At 33.7% G+C, this 18,581-nt stretch overlaps 3 protein-coding genes across 7 annotated transcripts; 1 reads left to right on the top strand and 2 right to left on the bottom strand.

The window, feature by feature from the left end:
- Positions 1-1,782: 1,782 nt before the first annotated feature.
- Positions 1,783-10,322, top strand: LOC149729556 (WD repeat and SOCS box-containing protein 1-like). 2 transcript variants are annotated; one of them, XM_089886730.1, is made up of 9 exons: positions 1,783-1,942; positions 2,327-2,534; positions 3,070-3,215; positions 3,781-3,890; positions 4,421-4,546; positions 7,281-7,462; positions 8,483-8,599; positions 9,418-9,528; positions 9,896-10,322. In XM_089886730.1, exons 1-9 carry the CDS (start codon positions 1,888-1,890, stop codon positions 10,065-10,067), a joined length of 1,227 nt encoding a protein of 408 aa, XP_089742856.1. In that variant the 5' UTR covers positions 1,783-1,887; the 3' UTR covers positions 10,068-10,322. The 2 variants fall into 2 exon arrangements, with proteins under 2 accessions (XP_089742856.1, XP_089742857.1); XM_089886731.1 differs by lacking the exon at positions 9,896-10,322 and adding an exon at positions 9,131-9,219.
- LOC149729555 (cell cycle control protein 50A-like) lies at positions 10,194-11,810 on the bottom strand. The gene has a single exon (XM_089886736.1). It carries the CDS (start codon positions 11,673-11,675, stop codon positions 10,620-10,622), a length of 1,056 nt encoding a protein of 351 aa, XP_089742862.1. The 5' UTR covers positions 11,676-11,810; the 3' UTR covers positions 10,194-10,619.
- Positions 11,811-12,067: 257 nt separating this feature from the next.
- Positions 12,068-18,292, bottom strand: LOC149729554 (N(G),N(G)-dimethylarginine dimethylaminohydrolase 1-like). Of its 4 annotated transcripts, none has more exons than XM_089886739.1 (6): positions 18,075-18,290; positions 17,743-17,881; positions 17,316-17,424; positions 16,883-17,076; positions 14,738-14,881; positions 12,068-12,467 (listed from the first exon to the last, which is right to left on the bottom strand). In XM_089886739.1, the coding sequence occupies exons 1-6, from the start codon at positions 18,227-18,229 to the stop codon at positions 12,414-12,416; spliced, it is 795 nt and encodes a 264-aa protein (XP_089742865.1). In that variant the 5' UTR covers positions 18,230-18,290; the 3' UTR covers positions 12,068-12,413. The 4 variants fall into 4 exon arrangements, with proteins under 4 accessions (XP_089742865.1, XP_089742864.1, XP_089742863.1 ...); XM_089886738.1 differs by lacking the exon at positions 12,068-12,467 and adding an exon at positions 12,474-14,323 and having other exon boundaries at positions 18,075-18,289; XM_089886740.1 differs by lacking the exon at positions 12,068-12,467 and adding an exon at positions 14,525-14,663.
- Between the last annotated feature and the right edge of the window lie 289 nt (positions 18,293-18,581).

Below are 18,581 nucleotides of genomic sequence, written 5' to 3'. Positions count from 1 at the left end.
TCGTGCTACAGCGCGGTTTCCGAACTCACGTAATTCAGAAAGTTTGTCCTGGCGCCCCTAGGTCCCACAGGAATCAAGGAATCAAATTAAACCAATTCGACACCAAGATACGATGCATCAGGTGTTGTCTATTAATAACCCCGTTTACCATATACACGGAACAAGGCGGTTGCCGGTCTACTATAATTAGAGTCGATTCGCCGGTATATGTCCATAGTCGTCATAGGTTCCGTGGAACAGTTCCGGTTTAATTTGAGTGGGTGTTACCAATGTATGGGTTCTTGGATGTGGTTTCCTATATGATGCTGTTTATTATGTTACTGATGGTTCCATGTTATTTCCAACGTGGACGAAGCGTTAAAGCTTTACTTGGAAGCTTGACTGTTAAATTATTACACCGCATCTTTTGAATGAATGGATGTAAATTATTTAAGTTCGTGCGACGGGCAACAACTGTCATTATAACACGACTGTCCTGTTCTATACACCTTGTGCCCCCTTATTGGTTACCACGTAACACATATGTCACAAGGTGTTTTTGTATTAGATTTCTTCCATTTTTAAATGCATGGTGAACAATTCAAACAACCCGTAATGGGTGAATGCGGTTTTACAAATTTAGAGATTTAAGAAGAAGTGAGCGCTTGCGGTTTATTTCACAATCCTGTCGACTTAAAATCTATTACATTACTTCATTATCTGCAAACGGAAGATTTGTTTTCTCTATATTAATGACATGAAATGTCTGCTGTTAGTATTTAATTAGTTTTATATAGTAGGGTGAGCGAAGATGAGACACATTTTCATTCTATTTTCTTGTACAATTCGGTAGTAAACAAAGAACATTTAAAGAAATATAAAACCGTATTCTTACGGTTTCATATCGACCGTTGTTAATTGTTTAAAACACGATCAGGACACTTGGATTTTATGTGCTAAAGGTGCTCCATCTTCCCCCACTCTATACAATCAGTTACGTTGTGGGTAATAATGCGACAGGAAAGTAGCTGATATCTGCCACCGTCTTTATTAAATGCTTGCTGGCGGCCCACACTGGTACCGGTAGTGTTAACCAAGTACTATGGTAAAATCATTCTTGTCCGCTTGGGTACAGTAAAGAGCAGCTAAATTTATTTAAATTTGTTAAAATAGGTCCGTTCAACTAGATTCCGTTTAAACAGATTAAAGCTATGGATTTAGAATAGTATTATTCTATGCGTTAGTTTAAAGTATTGTTTTGTTCCTTTGTGTGTTTGTGCTGGTATTTTAGCGTAGGTTACTTATCTCAAAACAACTGATTAACAATTTTACACCAACTTTTATGTGACATTTACAAATTTATTTTGTGACAGTAACGAGAACTGTTTAAAAATTTAACCGCGTTTAAATTAAGAAACTGGCATTTTATCGCAAATACACGATAGACGTAAGCAAAAGAAAACAAGTTCGAGCAGCAAAACAAATATGGACTGTTATAATTGGGTGTGGCGAAGGCGTTTCCTATCGCTGCTGTCCAATCAGCGTGAGTGTAGTATTCCGCCCTACTGGTTATGGCTGACGTAACATGTCCGTCACGTCAGTGCTTCACGGCCAGACAGGCAGTTGATATCGGACAGAATGTATTGTTATTGGTTCGTGCGTTGTGTTTTACACTGTGAGATGCTGTGTAGTATAAACGTGTCGTAGAGCGTAAAATATTTATCAAAAAATATTTATATGAAGCTGTAGGTGTTGCACTGATGCTGTAAAAATTAAAATAGTTCAGTCCGTTTATATATTTGTTTAACTGTTATATAAAATAAAATTATTTTTACTTACCAGGCGGACTCTGGTTTTTAGTGTTTCTTGTTAAAAAAAGGTTGTAACATTGCAGATTTTGACTAGAGTATGGTAAATTTCAACTCAGCTAAACAAATTAAATTTTCCGCCAATTTTGATAAAGGTAAATATATATTTACTAATGTTGCTTCCTATGAGCAAAAAAGCAGACTCGCATAACTAATAACATTTTTTATTTAATGACCACCTAGCTACATGAGGCATCAGGTTTTTTAATTTTAGACAAATCTTGATTGACATTGTTTAAATTAAGTTAAACCTATTGACCATAGTTGTCAAATAAAAGGAACCTCACTGATTAATGTGGTAAATGCAATATACTTTGACTCTATTCAGGCTATCACCAGGGTAAGAAGTTATATAAAGTATAAAAACGAGGGATTAAAAACATTTGTCACCTCTTTTAAAAATTCCATGGCAGTAACCAACATTATCACATTCTGTAATACATGTGTTTTATTGAATATTGTTTTTTACCTATCCACAGAAATAGCTTCTGATGTGACAGAGTTACCCAGCATTTACAGTGGTGTAAGCAGGTGGAAGCCTGGTAGAGAATCTAAGTGTTGTGCCTTTTCATCCGATGGCTCCAAATTTGCTTGGTGCAATGGACATGGTTTCGTCAAAGTTGTTAAATGTAACAGCGGGGAAGATATAACTACTGAAGAGATCACAAGCAGAGGAGATTCTGCAAAGTATATATATATATATATATATATATATCATATCATGTGAAATTTAGAAATTATTTGTCAATTTTTTAAAATTAACTTGTATGACATGTTTCTTGCTTGTAATTGCATGTAGAGTAGCTTATTTGATCAATTTTGTATTTTTTGTTATCATTTTCTAAACAAAAGGAAAGTCATTAGCTTAAAAGTTCAAAGTAAAAGTATGGAGTGGTTTTTAAGTGCTTTGCGGTTATGAGGTATTGATTGACCTCCTTGGATTAAAACGTTATGCTTCATATATGCTTTTATTTTGATTTTTATAAAGAGGCTGTCAAATTTAATTAGTAAATTGGTGTAATAGCAAAATAGTTATAGTGGAGACTTTTATTGATATTTTTATTTATATTCATTGGGCCAGACTTTTTGAAGCGAAAGGGTGGCAGAGTTAGTTGGAAACTTATTTCTATGAAACAAATCTTACTTATGAGTCTGCTTACCTTGCCAACCCAGGTGTGGCATTCATAATTTTATTAAATATTCACTGTCATTTTTTTTTCAGTGTAAGACTGCTAGATTGTGGTAAAAATGTTGTCTCTATGGAGTTTGCACCAAAACTGCCATTGTTTCAAAGTAAAGTTAATTCAACTTCATTGCTTGCTATTGGTTTGGAGCGAGGCTCAATAAAAATATGGAACGTAGATACAGGTATATATGCTTTAAAACTAGTAGACACATCACACAAGGGCATGGGTTGTAATGGGCTTGGATGTTTTATGATATCTATACATACAATGAATATTCTACAACAGCAATTATAAGGTCTTGTTTTATTTATTTGGAGCATTTTATCGTGTATGTGTTAGCGCTACAACCAATGCTGTATTATTTAGTAGGTTAGGGTAAGATGGTTAAAGTTTTTAATCTCTTCATTGTCCTATTTGGGTAGTAGACAAACATTATTTTCAAAATTGATAAGTGTATTTTCACAAATCTAAAGGAGTGCTGTTAATTGTTAAAGTACAATAGGTTAATATGAGGCATTGCTACCATTTTACCTTACATAGTAATAATAGTACTAAAAAGTTGTGCATAATATTTTTTATTAAGGTTGTTATTTATTTGGTGCAAACTGTTACTGTTGTGTAATATGCAAATACTGCATTGAAGTGACTTTCGTATACCACTTAACAAACACAAACGCCATTTAATTATACATGCTTGAACCCTACCAACCTATCGTGATCAAAGTTTGTTTAACGTTACATTGTAGGTGACATGGTGTACACACTAGCAGACCATACGCAGTCTGTCACTGGTTTGACATTTGCAACAAAAGGTGAACCTCTCATGATTTCTTGTTCTGAGGATTTCACCATGAAGGTGATTAAAAGAATATTATTTTTAAATTATTTATCCTCGCATGACAGAAAAATAATGTTGTGTTTTCACAAGTTATGAAGTTACTATGTATTAGTTTGGTGCCGGTTTTTAGGTGGATTACTTTTCCCCAAAAGCTAATTCTAAATATAAAATAACATGTTGTAAAAATTTCGATCATGCTTTTAATAACAACTATGTGTAAAATTCACAAAACTGCAATTCTTAAATGCACTGTTTTAAGTATATTACGTCATGAAATGTATACGCCCTACTTAATATTAAAACTGTTAAGAGTGTTGAAAATTCATCAGTACTGTATTAGGTTTTATGGTTTAAGCTGGAATGTAATGTTCACAAAAGTATTCTTGTATACTAGTTGTTAACGTAAAAATTAGACACGATACAGACAGGATCACAGGAAATATTTCAGCTAAACTAATTCTTTTATTATTACCATTTACATTACAAGACAATATTATTAATATTATAACGTGGCTGTTATCAAACTTTTTTTTATAATATTGATGCAGGTTTGGGATTTGGGTGAAGATGGTAACATGTCGTTGACAATTAAAGGTCACAACTCCCCTATACACTACTTAGCATTGTCACCGAATGACCCTTCCATACTTGCATCTGTGGGCATGGGAAAAGCTGTAAGTTTTTTAAACAATGAATAAATTTAATTTGCTTTATTATTATCGCATGGACGAAAAACGACAGTCGTTATAATGCAGGTGTTCTTACACCTCAAGCCCGCTTTCGAGTTAACAAGTATGTAACTTTATTGGTGTTTGTTTTTATGGATGAATGAGAATTTAGACAAATAGTTATAATTATAGGCTTAGGTGCCGTTTTATATGGTGCAGACAAGGCTAGCCTACTCTGGATATTATGCAGTAGGTGCAGCACCTGCTGTGTATACCTGCACTTTAATAATAAAACCCGTTTAAAATTTAAAAAAACTAGTCGTTTTAAGCCCACAAATAACTAAAGAACTATATGTTCCAGCATACGTTATTAAGCCATCGATTGGCGTACCAATGATCGTTTTTCGTAATGTTTTCCTTAACGATGCATAATGCTTTGTTATGACATAAGGGCGATTCACGCATTGATTATTTGCGTCATATTACGGATTGACACGTTCGATATCAGCAATTCAGGAGAAGGCAAACTGAATAGCCTACGTTTACCATAGACACCGTTTAAAACTTTAAATTGAAGTGAACCTATACGTTGGTTTTATTCTTTAAAACAGCTTGCAACGAGTACATGGCAAGCGCCATTAAAAATACAAGTTATCTTGATTACACCACGACTGTATGGAAACAAATAACACATACATTGGTCTGTATTAAAAACAAGTATTAACTTATTTGGGCTTTTTACGTTGTGGATGCCCTTGGATTCAATTAACCACTTTAACAGCCAGTCGCAGACTTAGGTGCTGCTTGCTACATATTTTTGAACAAGCTTTATGAAAAAAATAAAAACTACACGTTGCTCATAAAAGTAAAATGACAATAAACGTAAAAATTGACAGGCCAATATTGCGAATCGCCTAAAAACGATTTACAAACGGTTTTAATAAATTAGAAACCCCACAGACACTAGTTTTGTATCAAAGTAAGATCTCCGTATAAATCAACAACATTTTAACCTTTTTGAGGTATCATTATTGTTCGTATGTATATCATACTATCAACAACCTTTAAACGATAACGAGGTAGTGAATGCTTTTTTTCACTGGTTTTAAAAGTGTATGAACGATAGGCAGCAGGTTTGGTTAATTAATAGGCTCTGTATTATTAACGGTGCCATGAAATGTAAAGTATAAACATATGTTTGGGCAAATGATAAAAACTCGTGTATACAGTATTTTTCTGTAAAAGGAATGACGTCATAATAAACGTGGCCTCTTATGCAATTTAAAAAAAATCTGCGCCTATAATGTGTAGCATTACATAGGTGGCCAATTCTTATTAAAACAAGGGAGGCAGGGCTAGTTAGACACACAATCCTATAAAACAAATCTAAATAATTGTTTGTAATGTTTACCGATTAAAGTGTAAAAAATTCTCGGGTAGAGACTGCCACCCCAGGATTATTTATGATATTTAGTATTTACGGATATTTTTATTGTGTCTAGTGTAGTCACATGTACAAAACTGACATTCTTGTATCAACTACACACAGCTTGACACTAAACAGCTCAATGAGCATCTAGTGTTTGTGTACTGTGTAATATGATGTAACTGACGTGTTGTATTTATTCAAAATCACCAGCACAGTGGCTATGGTGTATGTGTGTGTTTTTAGTGTATAATATGAATTTAACTTTAAAACACTTGATTTCATGCTCACATGATTGGAGTTTGAACTTATACAATCTTGCTCTGTTATCTGTGTTCTGTATAAACTGATAGCAATATGTTAATCTTATATAACATAGTTTCATTAATGCCATTTAGTGTTCTTAAGACTTGTATTTGTTTATTATTGGTGTAGAATATTTTGAATCCTACATTAACTAAATATGTTATGATTCGTAATAACCAACTAAAGCGATAAATGTTAAAACAAATAAATATTGTGTCTAATTGTCAAATCTACTGTTTCATTGAGTCATAGTTCAAAAGCACCTATGATTAAAAACGTTATAAAAGTCATTATTAATTGTTAGTTGCACATACATACACCGTAGCTAAACTATAGAATTTCTTTTAAATAATTGAAAAAAACAGGGTGACATTTAAATGTCAGGTTCTTGCGAACATAACTGTTTTAAATCCAAAGATATTATGCCACAGGGTGAAATAACACAAGCTTATAACAAGGACCTAAACTTGCTGCTGTAAATGCCTGGGGCATTGACACTTACCTCATACAAATTTATGTGTGTATGCAACTTGTGATGAATGTAATAAATCTTAACCAACATGGAAAATATATTTTGGTGATACAAATGTTTTATTAACATTGGTTTAAATGGTTTCTATACTTTTGGGTCTTTGTATTTTATGTCAAAAAAGAGTATAGAAGCATTGGCACATGTCCTATGTTTTTAAAAATCAGGGACTTCTTTAGGCTTTGTGCACAAGTTATTACCTTTATTTACTATGTCTATGTGTACCAACTACCAAGCTTAATATACTCATAGTGACATAGGTTGTCATAATCTATCCCAGGGGATGCTTGCGAACCCATGTTAGACAGGTTTTTAATTGCTGATTTAATATTACACTGAAGAATTTTTTTTCATCTTATTCAGGTAATGATAAATCTGATCTAAATATGACATCATTGCAAGAAATGCACTTTTGAACTCAATAATGTACATGATGAAAACAGCAATGGCTTATAATAAACACTATTGTTTGTACTCAGGTATATTTGTGGAAACTACCTCATAAACGCACGTATAAGAAACTACGTTTGTTACGAGGTCACAACAATGACGTTGTTTCCTGCTCATGGTCACCAGATGGTGCTCTTCTTGCAACTGCCTCACATGACACAACTGTCATTGTATGGGAGCCGTTTTCTGGAGATCAAATCTTAGTCTTAGGGTATGTATGTGTAAGATAAATATATATACTTGCAGTTTATTATACCCGAGTTTATATATATTGACATGTGTATCTATGTTGGTCTTAAATTTAAACTGCTATGTAAAAGTATTATGGCAGCTTTAAAATTGCCATTCATTTTAATAGAGATTGTGCAATGGGGGATATACATGGCTCAAGTACTACTCCCCTTAAAAAACAAGAGGGGTAGCCTTTTACTTTAGGGAAGCTTTGTGGCAGTTTTGGCTTAGCTACGTTCTCTTTCTTCCATTCAAATTCTATATGGGTTAAGTCTAGAGCCTGACCGATTAGTAGTTTACCGAATATACCAGCCGTGTTTTTGGTAATTTACCGATTAAAATAAAATGGCTGATATCATTGACACTAAGTAACCAGACAGCCAACGACGTGGGTATGTCAGAATTCATGCATAGCGGTAACTTTTTTATAATCGTAAACTCGTTCTTATACTTAATTTAACTTGTTCGTAATAACATAACGTATTAAACCTAGTCAAATGATCAAACAGCCATCGCATGTCATGCTTATTAGGTGCGTGTAACTTGGGGTACTTCACTTATACATGTCTCTACTCGTTAACATAATACACAAACTGCATTAGCTGATAAATATTATGTTAGATTAATAGAGGGGAGGTAAAATACATTTTACGAAACAATTACAACACATTTTTGATTACAAGTTCAATATTAAGTAACTAATTAAAAAATAATTGTTAAGCCTGTAGTTGGATTTACCATTCATTCACACTGCAAGTTGAACACAATAACATACATATCAAATGTCAATATTAAGCATCACATCACAGTTTTAATTGTAAGAACAAAGTCCCTTTGTGGCTCCATTTGAATAAGAAACAAATGATGTCATTGTGGGAGAAATATATTTCTAACAGAATACAATTTGTTTGACATAATGTTGTTACTTGTCGGAAACATATTTTGTTGCACTTTAACCTTAGATTAATATCATCTATGTAAATTATAACTTTAATTCCAGGCATTTGTTTCCAATGCCTTCCCCTATATATGTGGGGGGATCTAATGGAGCTTGGGTCAAAAGTGTTTGCTTTTCTAAAGATGGGACAAAGATTGCTACAGTATGTGAAGACAATAGGTAAGAAATGTATTATATTTATACCTAATGTTTTGTTAGCTAAAAGGGTATTGTTTCATTGTTTCTATGACGCCTTTTCATTGTGAACTTTCTGTACATATTTGAAGTAATTTGGAAAGTATTGCTGTGTTATGTTTGCTAGGTGTATTTGGTAGTGGTTAACTTAAAGATATTTGGTGTTCTAGCAGTTAAGTGGGATTAAAGTTTTGTGGTACAGTACGTACAAGTAATACCATCCAAACTACATAGTTATTAATTATGGTGCACCATTCAGTGAATTCACACACTTTCCTATTTGCAACATTACATAACAAGTTTGCTATTTTTAACCACACATTAAAAATTTAAAGTCTAAGCATTTTGTCTTAAAAAAGATTTTTTCTTGCTGTATTTTTATCTGTCCATGTTGTATTGCATTCTGTATTCAAACTTAGCTGGTGTATTAACATACACATAGTTGGTAGATATTTATCTCTAGTTTACCCAGGAACCTGTGACAGTGATTGGCATTGGAGATGCTTGTACTTTCAGGTTCTTATTACAATTCGGTATTTTTCGTTTCCATCATCAAGATTTTGATTTGCGAGTAACCCTGGATTATTGAATGTTGTTTTCTGAAGGTGTAGTCCGTGATGTCATTAGTTTGCAATAACTTTGCTACCAACAAATGTAAAATTAAAGCAACCTATAACCTGTTTTTGATAAATTATCTTACAATAAAATCCAGTTAAACTTAAAGTACCCTTTTTTGGATATGAGTTTATGTGATCAAACGTTGTGTATTAATTTTGATCTTCAGTTTCTTTCCTTTATTGCAGGATAAGAGTGTGGAAGCCTTGGTTACAAGACACATCTATGCTTGAAAATACAATACCTAAAGAAGGATACCAGTGCAGAATATCACCTGATGGTTGTATAATTGCTGTGGGGTAAATAACACATGTTTATACTATTAGGCTACCTTATGTTTAATTTATGCTAACCAAATTATAATATTTATTTTTCTACCCACAACAAACACATTGTGATTCATCCTCTAATATAAAAGCAAGAGGGACTGCGTTTTACAAGCTTTAAAAATATTATATGCAATTGAGACAGATAGAGGTGTTTTAAATAGCATAGTCAGTTTTATGTTATATCCTGTCACGGAGCAATCCAGAAGACTTTCTGGGCAATAGAACACCTATGTTATAACGACTGCTGGTTAGATTTATTTATACTTTTATTACGAAGAAGCCTTCCTACACATCTACTCTATGAGAGGATTTTAACCAAGCTGTTACGAATTCACAGGAAACAAGATGGCAGCGTTACAATGATCAAAGACTCCTCTACTGAAGTCAATTCACTCCTACACTTATGCAGACTTGCTGTCAGAAAGTCTTTTTCCCTGTCACTCTTACAAACCATTGCATTGCCCCCTCCCATTATGGAATACCTTGCTTATCGACCATCTATTGCTTGAACAGCTGAATTTCGAAACTGAATTTCTAAAGTTCCTGATCACATCCCACTTATAACTTTGTGACGCTCCAAGAAGTTTGCTACATGATGACAATCTTTTCACATAACAAAGTTGTTAATGCTATCATATATCAACTGTTTTTTTTTATTTGTCACTCTTGAAATGATTTGTGTCTGATTTTATGCTTAGTTCTTGATATTTTAAAGATATTCAAAATGTATAAAGCCTTTAAAAATACAGCAAAACTTTTAAAAATGAGCATTTATTACTACGAGTACAAAAACTTGTATTTTTCTATATATACTTACAAATACGGAACAGGTCCAGTAAAATTTTAAAGTTAGGACAGAAAACGGATTGGACGGAATAAAGTTACAAATATATTTACAAACTCACAGTGCTTTGTATTGTGACAGTTTTGTTGGGCTACAAATAAACATTTATGAAGATAAAACTTTTGAAAATAAATGAATACATTTAAAACAAAAAAATGAAATCATTTAAAAAAGGTAGATAGTAGGTCCTATGAAGAAGCTCCTTGTATATAAACAATCACTTGAAGTTGACCTCCCTTGTGTTCCTAGCATGAAGATGTACAGCAGTCAACACAAGGCCACCAAAGAAACATATTGTTCCAAATGTAATGTAAGCAATTCCAAGGAAATTGTTTTTTCCCCCCATCCATGTTGTTGTGCTCAGGATAATTCTTTTTCTTCCTCCAAACGATGTGACTGGGAAATTGTAGTTGATTGTAACCTTGTACTGACCACTGGGTAAACCATTGTTATATTCTGACCCAAGCCTATTAAGCCTCCCATATGGTTTCCTGAAATGTGGAAATGCAGCTGGTCTCATCCAAACTATAAAAGCTTCATTCTCATAGCCGTTATTATCAGTATTGTTTCTATCCAGAAATGTAACCGGTTTTTGCCAGTTAGGTGGTTTTGCATATATTTTAAATGCCTCCTCTAAATCTGTCGTTGGTGGTGGATTATTGAATTTAGCAGATTTATCGGTTGGCCACGCAATTCCTGTACGTAGAAATGGGACCTCTATATCCCCTTGACTGAGAGTGAATGTATCGTTAAACAAGCTGTTAGCAATCGCACCACAAGGAGCTATAGTACGTAATGTGCCATTCTCAACAGCTAGGTGATATGGGGCACAAGAATAAACTTGTGCGCTTGATTTATGTTGTCCAATTAGTTGGTCATCATCCCTAGACTTCACATATCTTCGGTGGTTTTGGAAAAAGTTGGTAAGGCCGTAATACATGTAGACATTACCCTCCATTGAGGTTTCTAATGTAATGTTAAGTATGCAAGTGCATGGCTGCGTCATTTGTGACTGGTTCATTCTCAATAAACCACATGGTACACCTGGATTTTCAACAGATACACAATCAGTGTAATCATGCTGGTGTTCAACTACAGACTGTGATGTTACAAGTAATACAACCCCAATTGGCACGAATGCTAAAGAGATAATAAAGAAGACTGGTAAAGCTGACTTAGCGGATATTATTGGAGACCAAGCTGGCATGCTTTGTTGTTTGAACGCTGTGTTATCAGGAATATGCCTCTTTTCTTTTTCCATGACAACTGACATGTTTAAACCTCTGTGCTAGATCATCCAGGAAACTTACATTTGTGTCACAGTAGTTTATATAACAGGATAGTACTTAATACTGCTAAAAATCTGCATAAAAACGTCGTAGATAAAACAGACTTTACCTTGAGTGTATAGCACCCTTAATGAGGCTAAACATACACATAAATGAAAAAAATAAGGCACTTTACCGAATATTTACACTTGGTAAACTTTTAAACAGAAAACTTTAATAAAGTTAAACAATATTGAGCAGTGACTATTGAATGAATAAATTTATTTATATTTTCAATTGGCGTTTTTCTCGCGCGGGGCAACGGCTGACGTCAGGCCATAGAATCTTTTACGATTGGTTGCCCCAAATTAGGGGTTCCTTTGTTAAACAATTCAATACAACTACTTACATGTGCAGCAAACAGTATAAAGTACCATTTCTTTGTAACTTGCGAAATACAGAAAATTATATTATCTCTTTTCTTACAACTAGAGAAGAGTGTGGGGAAATTGAACGTAAGAGTATTCACGTTGTTGTACCACTCCACAACAATCGGTTACTCACGTTTTGGGTGATTCGCAATTGTATTAAATCACAGAATAAAAGCTTACCACAATCAAACAACATTTCATAGTTAAAACTCAACATTAAGCTTAAACTGCTCTAACTTTAATGACTACGCTAAATCTTGTTGCAATTTGCTGGATTTTTATTATTTTAAAATTGTTTCGGTTTTTAATATTCTAACAGTTTCTTTTGAAATTTGGAAATTTCCCGGTGTATTTATATCTGCTACCCTGGAAACATACACAAAAGAAATTGAGATAAAGAATAGGTGATTTCCACTAACGTAGTCGAACAAATATTCACAATGAGATATAGTACAATGGGGGAAGATAGGACACTTAAGCACATATTGCCAAATATTTTTTCCACGAATTAGTACCATCATTCCTTTATTAATTGACATCAATTTAATAAAATATAATAAAACACACGAAGAGTTATTTAACTATACGAACAACAAGTGAAATTTTACAAATTCGAAAACACACAGGATAAGATGGGACAGTTTGAAATCATTGGTAATTTTGATTATTAAGTGTATTTATAAAAAGGAATATACGTAAATAACACGAAATAATACGGTACGCTTTGAAAATTAAGTTTAAACATTTTTTTTCTTGCCCTACTGCTATAGTTTTTACATGTTACCTATATAGTAGAGTGGGGGAAGATGGGACACCTTTAACACATATTATCCAAATAGCCTGATCGTCTTTTAAACGATTAACAACGGTCTGCGGAAGTCGTGAAGATACGGTTTTATAATTCATTGAATGTTCTTTGCTTACTAACAAATGAAAAAAGAAAACTAAACGAATAGGTGTCCCATCGTTCCCCATCCTACTATATACATTATATTATTGCATAACAATTGGTATTGTTTGAACGACAATGGATAAATATTGTATCCTACATATGTATATAAACTTGTAATAACAGAAAATTGATAATAACTATTGATAAAGTTTTTGATAATAACTATTGATAAAGTTTTTTGCTACAAATTGGGTATTACTACTCTGTTTTTTGGCACAAGCCCCTTCTTATAAATTAACACCAAGTGCAAATGACCAAAATTCGAATATATTTTTAAAATATTATCTTTTTATTATATCAGTATCTTATAATTGAAAACCCCCTGAGGTATAAAATAAACTAAATTAAAAGCAAATCTTTCAAAGTTTGGCAATGAAAACATGCAAAACTACAATGTGGGGGAAGATGGGACTCTAAATTGAAACATTAGCAGAATTCTACAACTTGTATAGATAACCTACCGAGTTTAACAGGCTGTGCTAGTTTCTTTGCCATGTAAACTTTATATATATACCGTTAAACTGATATTTGGTTGTTGTTTTTATCTCAAATTAAAGTCATATTGACCCTTGCCTGTTTTCTTTATGCTTATATCTCAGTGTTATTTTACAAAACTTAAACTAGTTTTATGAGACAAAATCAAACTGTACGAAATATTTAAGGTTGTTTTATGAAGCTATGAAACTAGTTTAATCGTTTGCACACGCAAACTAAATAAATCATTGGCTTTGTGCAAATGACTGAATTTGTAAACTACAAAATTTGTTTGTAAACTACACACTTGTAAACTACAAAATTTAATCGGCTTTAGTATTATTTTTGCGACATTCAAAATTAACATCTTACTATTTCGCAGTTTTTACCTGTTGAAAAACTACTGTTTCTATTTTACATATTTTTTTTAATATTTAAAAACAGTAATCAGCTTTGACGGGCGTTTTATAAGATCGTGATAATACTGTTAAATAATTCTGTAACCTTATTTTCCTGATTATCATTAAAGGGGGGTGCGTAAAAAGAAAATTAAAAAGAGTCTCGTCTAAAAAAGTGTCCCATCTTCCCCACCCTACTATATTATTTTGCTTGAAAATCGTTTTTGTTATCTGTATTTTCAATTTTTATAAACATATTTTGTTCAGTTTTTGTTCAGACATTAAACTGTCAATTAAACTGTCAACAATAGGCTCGAGCATGTTAAGCAGCCATCTACTTTTGACAACTCGCTGAGGTCGCACTCGATTTTTCGGATGTTTTGTAGATCTTTGTACACCTGAACATTTAAATTAAAGATAGGATTTTTCGTTGTGACGGTGTTCTATATTGTGTCACACTTTTACTTGACACTTTTAAGTATAGTTGTTGTTTTGCTGCTAATTTCCTTCTTTTTGCTGTTTAAATTCTGAACTTCGTTATTAGAAGAAGTATAGTGAGGTGGGGGGAGATGGGACTCATTTTTATTCTATTTTCTCGTCCAAGTTAGTAGCAAACAAAGAACATACAAAGAATTATAAAACTGTATCATCACGACTCCCATAGACCGTTGGTAATTGTTTAAAACACGACCCGAATATTTGGATATTACGTGATAAAGGTGCCCCATCTTCCCCCTACTATAAATAAAAATATTCCATGTTATTGTACGTTTCATTTTAAAATACGATATCTGTCTTCCATGACAATATACCTGTCCAGTGAGTGGGTATTTCGTGGTGCTTGGATGAATTAAAGTTGGTTTTCCGTCTATTTCCAAGTACACCGAGTTTGCAGAGCATGGTATGTCTTTTACTTCAAGGAACTCGTACTTTACCGAAGATTTCTTCTCAATTTGCTAAAAAAATAAACAATGTTCGTTTCGTAAAAAGTGACACATGGTCATTGACTATTACGGTAGTTTAAACAAGTTTCCTTTTTCTGGTTTGATCCCGTAGAGATATATAGCGAGTGGAGGAAGACCGGTCCGGGCAGACGGAAAAAATCTCTTTTTACGGGCTTACTCAATTGCTGATAGACAAAACAAATGTTAAAGTATTACAGAAAATAGGTAAGGGTCAATATGTCTTAGAGTAATAATAATGTTTTAAAATTTTTATTTATAAAGCTTACGTGATAAAGAAACTATAGCACAGGCTGTTAATTTTACTATTAATTTAAAAAAAAAACAATTTTGTCCCGTCTTCTACGTTGAAGCAATCGCCGTTAAGTGTCTTGCCCAAGAACACGTACGCCCACAATAGTAGCAGCGACGTGCCTTGAACCCAATACATCTGGGTTACAGGCAGCAGGCGCGCTAACCACTTTGCCACGGCGCCGGACATAACATAAAAAAGTAAAATCCTATTTATTGCAAAAAAGTTTATTCACAGTTATTACCAGTTTTCTATTGTTACAAGTTTGTATGATGTCTTAGGATACACTATTTATCATTTTATGTTCTATAGGCTACCCATTGTTGTTTAAAAAACATCAATTCTTCAAACAGGATAACATATTGCGATTTTTAACTGTCCCGTCTTACCCTGTGTCTTTTCGAATCGCTAAAATTACATCTGGTGTGCGCTAAATAACTCCATGATAGTACTAATTTGTGGTATAACCCACAAACAGATGGGACACTTAAGCACAACGACGATGGGTATTGTTCGAACATCAATTGATAAATATTGTATTTTACAAACGTATATAAACTTGTAATAACAGAAAATTGATAATATATTCATAAAGGTAAATTTTTGTCACAAATTGGGTATTACTACAGTACGACATTGTTTTTTGTACAAGCTACTTCTCATAAATTATCTCCAAGTGCAAATGTCTGAATTTCGAATATATTTTCAAAATATTATTTTTTTTATTATATCAGTATCTTATAGTTGAATAATCCCTGAGGTATAAATTACTAAATAAAAACTTTTACAAGTTTGGCAATGAAAACAGCCAAAACTACAATGTGGGGGAAGATGAGACACTAGATTGAAATATATTTACATTAGCAGTATTCTGCAACTTGTAGTTAACCCACCGAATTTAACAGGCTGTGCTAGTTTCTTTGCCATGTAAACTTTATACATATAACTTAAAACCGATACTTTGTTGTTGTTTTTATTTCAAATTAAAAGCCTATTTACCCCTGCTTATCTTCCCTATGCATATATCTCAGCTTTTTTGCAAAACTAAAACTAGTTTTATGAGGCAAAATTAAACTGTATACGGAATGTTCAGGGTTGTTTTATGAAGCTATGAAACTAGTTTTATCGTTTACACTTGTAAACTACAAAATATAATCGGCTTTAGTATTATTTTTGCGACATTCACAATTAACATCTTACTATTTCGCAGTTTTTACCTGTTCAAAAACTACGGTTTCTATTTTACATAATTTTTTTAATTTTTAAAACAGCTAATAAGCCTTGACGCGCGTTTTATAAAGTCGTGACATTACTGTCGAATAATTCTGTAACATTATGTTTTCCTGAATATCATTAAATGGGGGTTCGTAAAAATAAAATTAAAAAAAAAGTCTCATTTGACAAATTGTCCCATCTTCCCCCATTCTACTATATAATGAATGAATCACTGCTGTAGTTATATCCAGCAACTGGGTTCAAAGCTCGACGCTGCTATCATTGTGGGCGTATATGTGTCCTTGGGCAGGTCACTTGAAAAAAATCCAAACAAATAATCACCTAAAAAGTAACATGCACATGGTAACTCGTAAGCTGGCACGAGGTGTATGAAACAGAACACCCGTGTTATAACGACTGTCGTTTTCCGGCCACGCGAGGATAAAGTAAGTTACAATTCGTTCATTCAAGCTTACAGATAATCTTACAGTTTTCACGTCAGTTGATGTTTCATCTGATCCAATGAGTATTTTTCTTCGTCCGCCAAGTGTGCAAACACTTTTTAAGTGGAGGCTGCCTTGGATAGATATGCTAATCACTGAGAAGTCGGGGAAAGCTACTTCCAAAACTTTGATACCAGCTTCATTTGTTCTTTTACTCAAACCGACAAATATTTCGTCTCCTAAAATTAAATTACGACATTTAGCGAATTTAATAACAATAATAACGTATGGAGGTTAATAGAAAACCGATTCCTTGCGGATCTCAGAGCCCACTTTGTTTTTTTGGCAGTAATGCCTTGGTCTATATCTCTTAAAATAAACATATGTGCATATTACAGCGCGGCAAACCGGGGTTGTGGATATAGGTCACAGTTTGCCAAGTATTTAATTGTAAACGGAAAGTTGGCATTTTTGTTACCTGTGAATAACACGTCTCCACCATCCAGATTCGCTGCAGGGTCAATATGTTTCATTATTTTAATGTCAATATCCTTGAACGACTGTAGCGTTTTCAAGATGGCGTCACACTGTTATAAATAAGATAGATTTGTGTGTTGGGATTCATGAAACAAAGATAGACCACATTGCTGTGTTACATGTAAAGCTGTCGCTTGTTGTATTAAAGTTAACACAACACGAGGATGTGTTTGCATTGCGTTTGAGTTACGGACTTGTATGTTTTAAACTTTGCAATGTTATTGTATGTCGTTAAAGCTTTGTGGGGCTAGCAGCCTGTCTTTTTGCGGGTAATTTGCTTCTCTTCGGTGTTTAAATAAATTCGATATTTGGTATCGTATTAGAAGTGATTATTGAAATGTTTGTTAGTTAACTTTATACGATATTACTTCTTTTCGTCGGCTTGGGTGACCTGGTGTGGTGACTAAAGCAATTTGTCCAATCACAACTGCTGGGTCTTCCACGAAAACACAATCAGGTAGTGAGTCGTCAGCATCCAGCACTATGACGTTAAGTTGTAATTGATTCCTAAAAGAAACATCGTGTATAACGCCTGCTTATTGTCGGCGCTTGAATGTAATTATACTTGCAATTTAAGAGCGGCGGGAAAACGAAGGTCGTTATAACACGAATGTTCTGTTTCATACATATCTTGTACCCGCTTACGAGTTACCACGTATAGGAAACTTTGTGGGCTGCCTAATTTGTTGCAGAATCTTACTTGAAAATCTTGTAATAAGTTTCATGTTGCTCCATTGCTTTCTTCATGTCGACAGGCTCGACGTCATTCATGCGCAATGCGTCACCCGCTAACGTTGATGCAATACCACGCATGATCACTGTCTTTATAGCGAAATTATCACCAAGGACATTCATTTTGGCCTATGTCAAAGCTAACTGAACCTAACCTGTATAAGTGTAGGTGTCGTTAAAAGAACAATATTTGATTTGTCAATATATAAAACAACATTCCTATACTTCATATAGATAAACACATACTTGACGCAGTGAACTGTGTACATAACGTAGCGAAGCTATTTTACATCAGTCACTGCTTCAGTCGTCACAGCTCAGTGACTTCAAAGCCAACACCTTATTGCCCTTAGCTGCATGGGGTGGGGGAAGATGGGCCACATTTTCATTCTATTCTCTCGTCCCATTTGGTAATAAACAAAGAACATTCAAAGAATTGTAAAACCACATCCTAGCGACTCCAGTAGACCTTTAA

The sequence above is a fragment of the Ciona robusta genome, chromosome 10, assembly GCF_009617815.1.
Source record: "Ciona robusta chromosome 10, ASM961781v2".
Taxonomy (NCBI): Eukaryota; Metazoa; Chordata; class Ascidiacea; order Phlebobranchia; family Cionidae; genus Ciona; species Ciona robusta.
The sequence above is the reverse complement of the archived record's forward strand: the minus strand, read 5'-3'. Positions and strand labels throughout refer to the sequence as shown.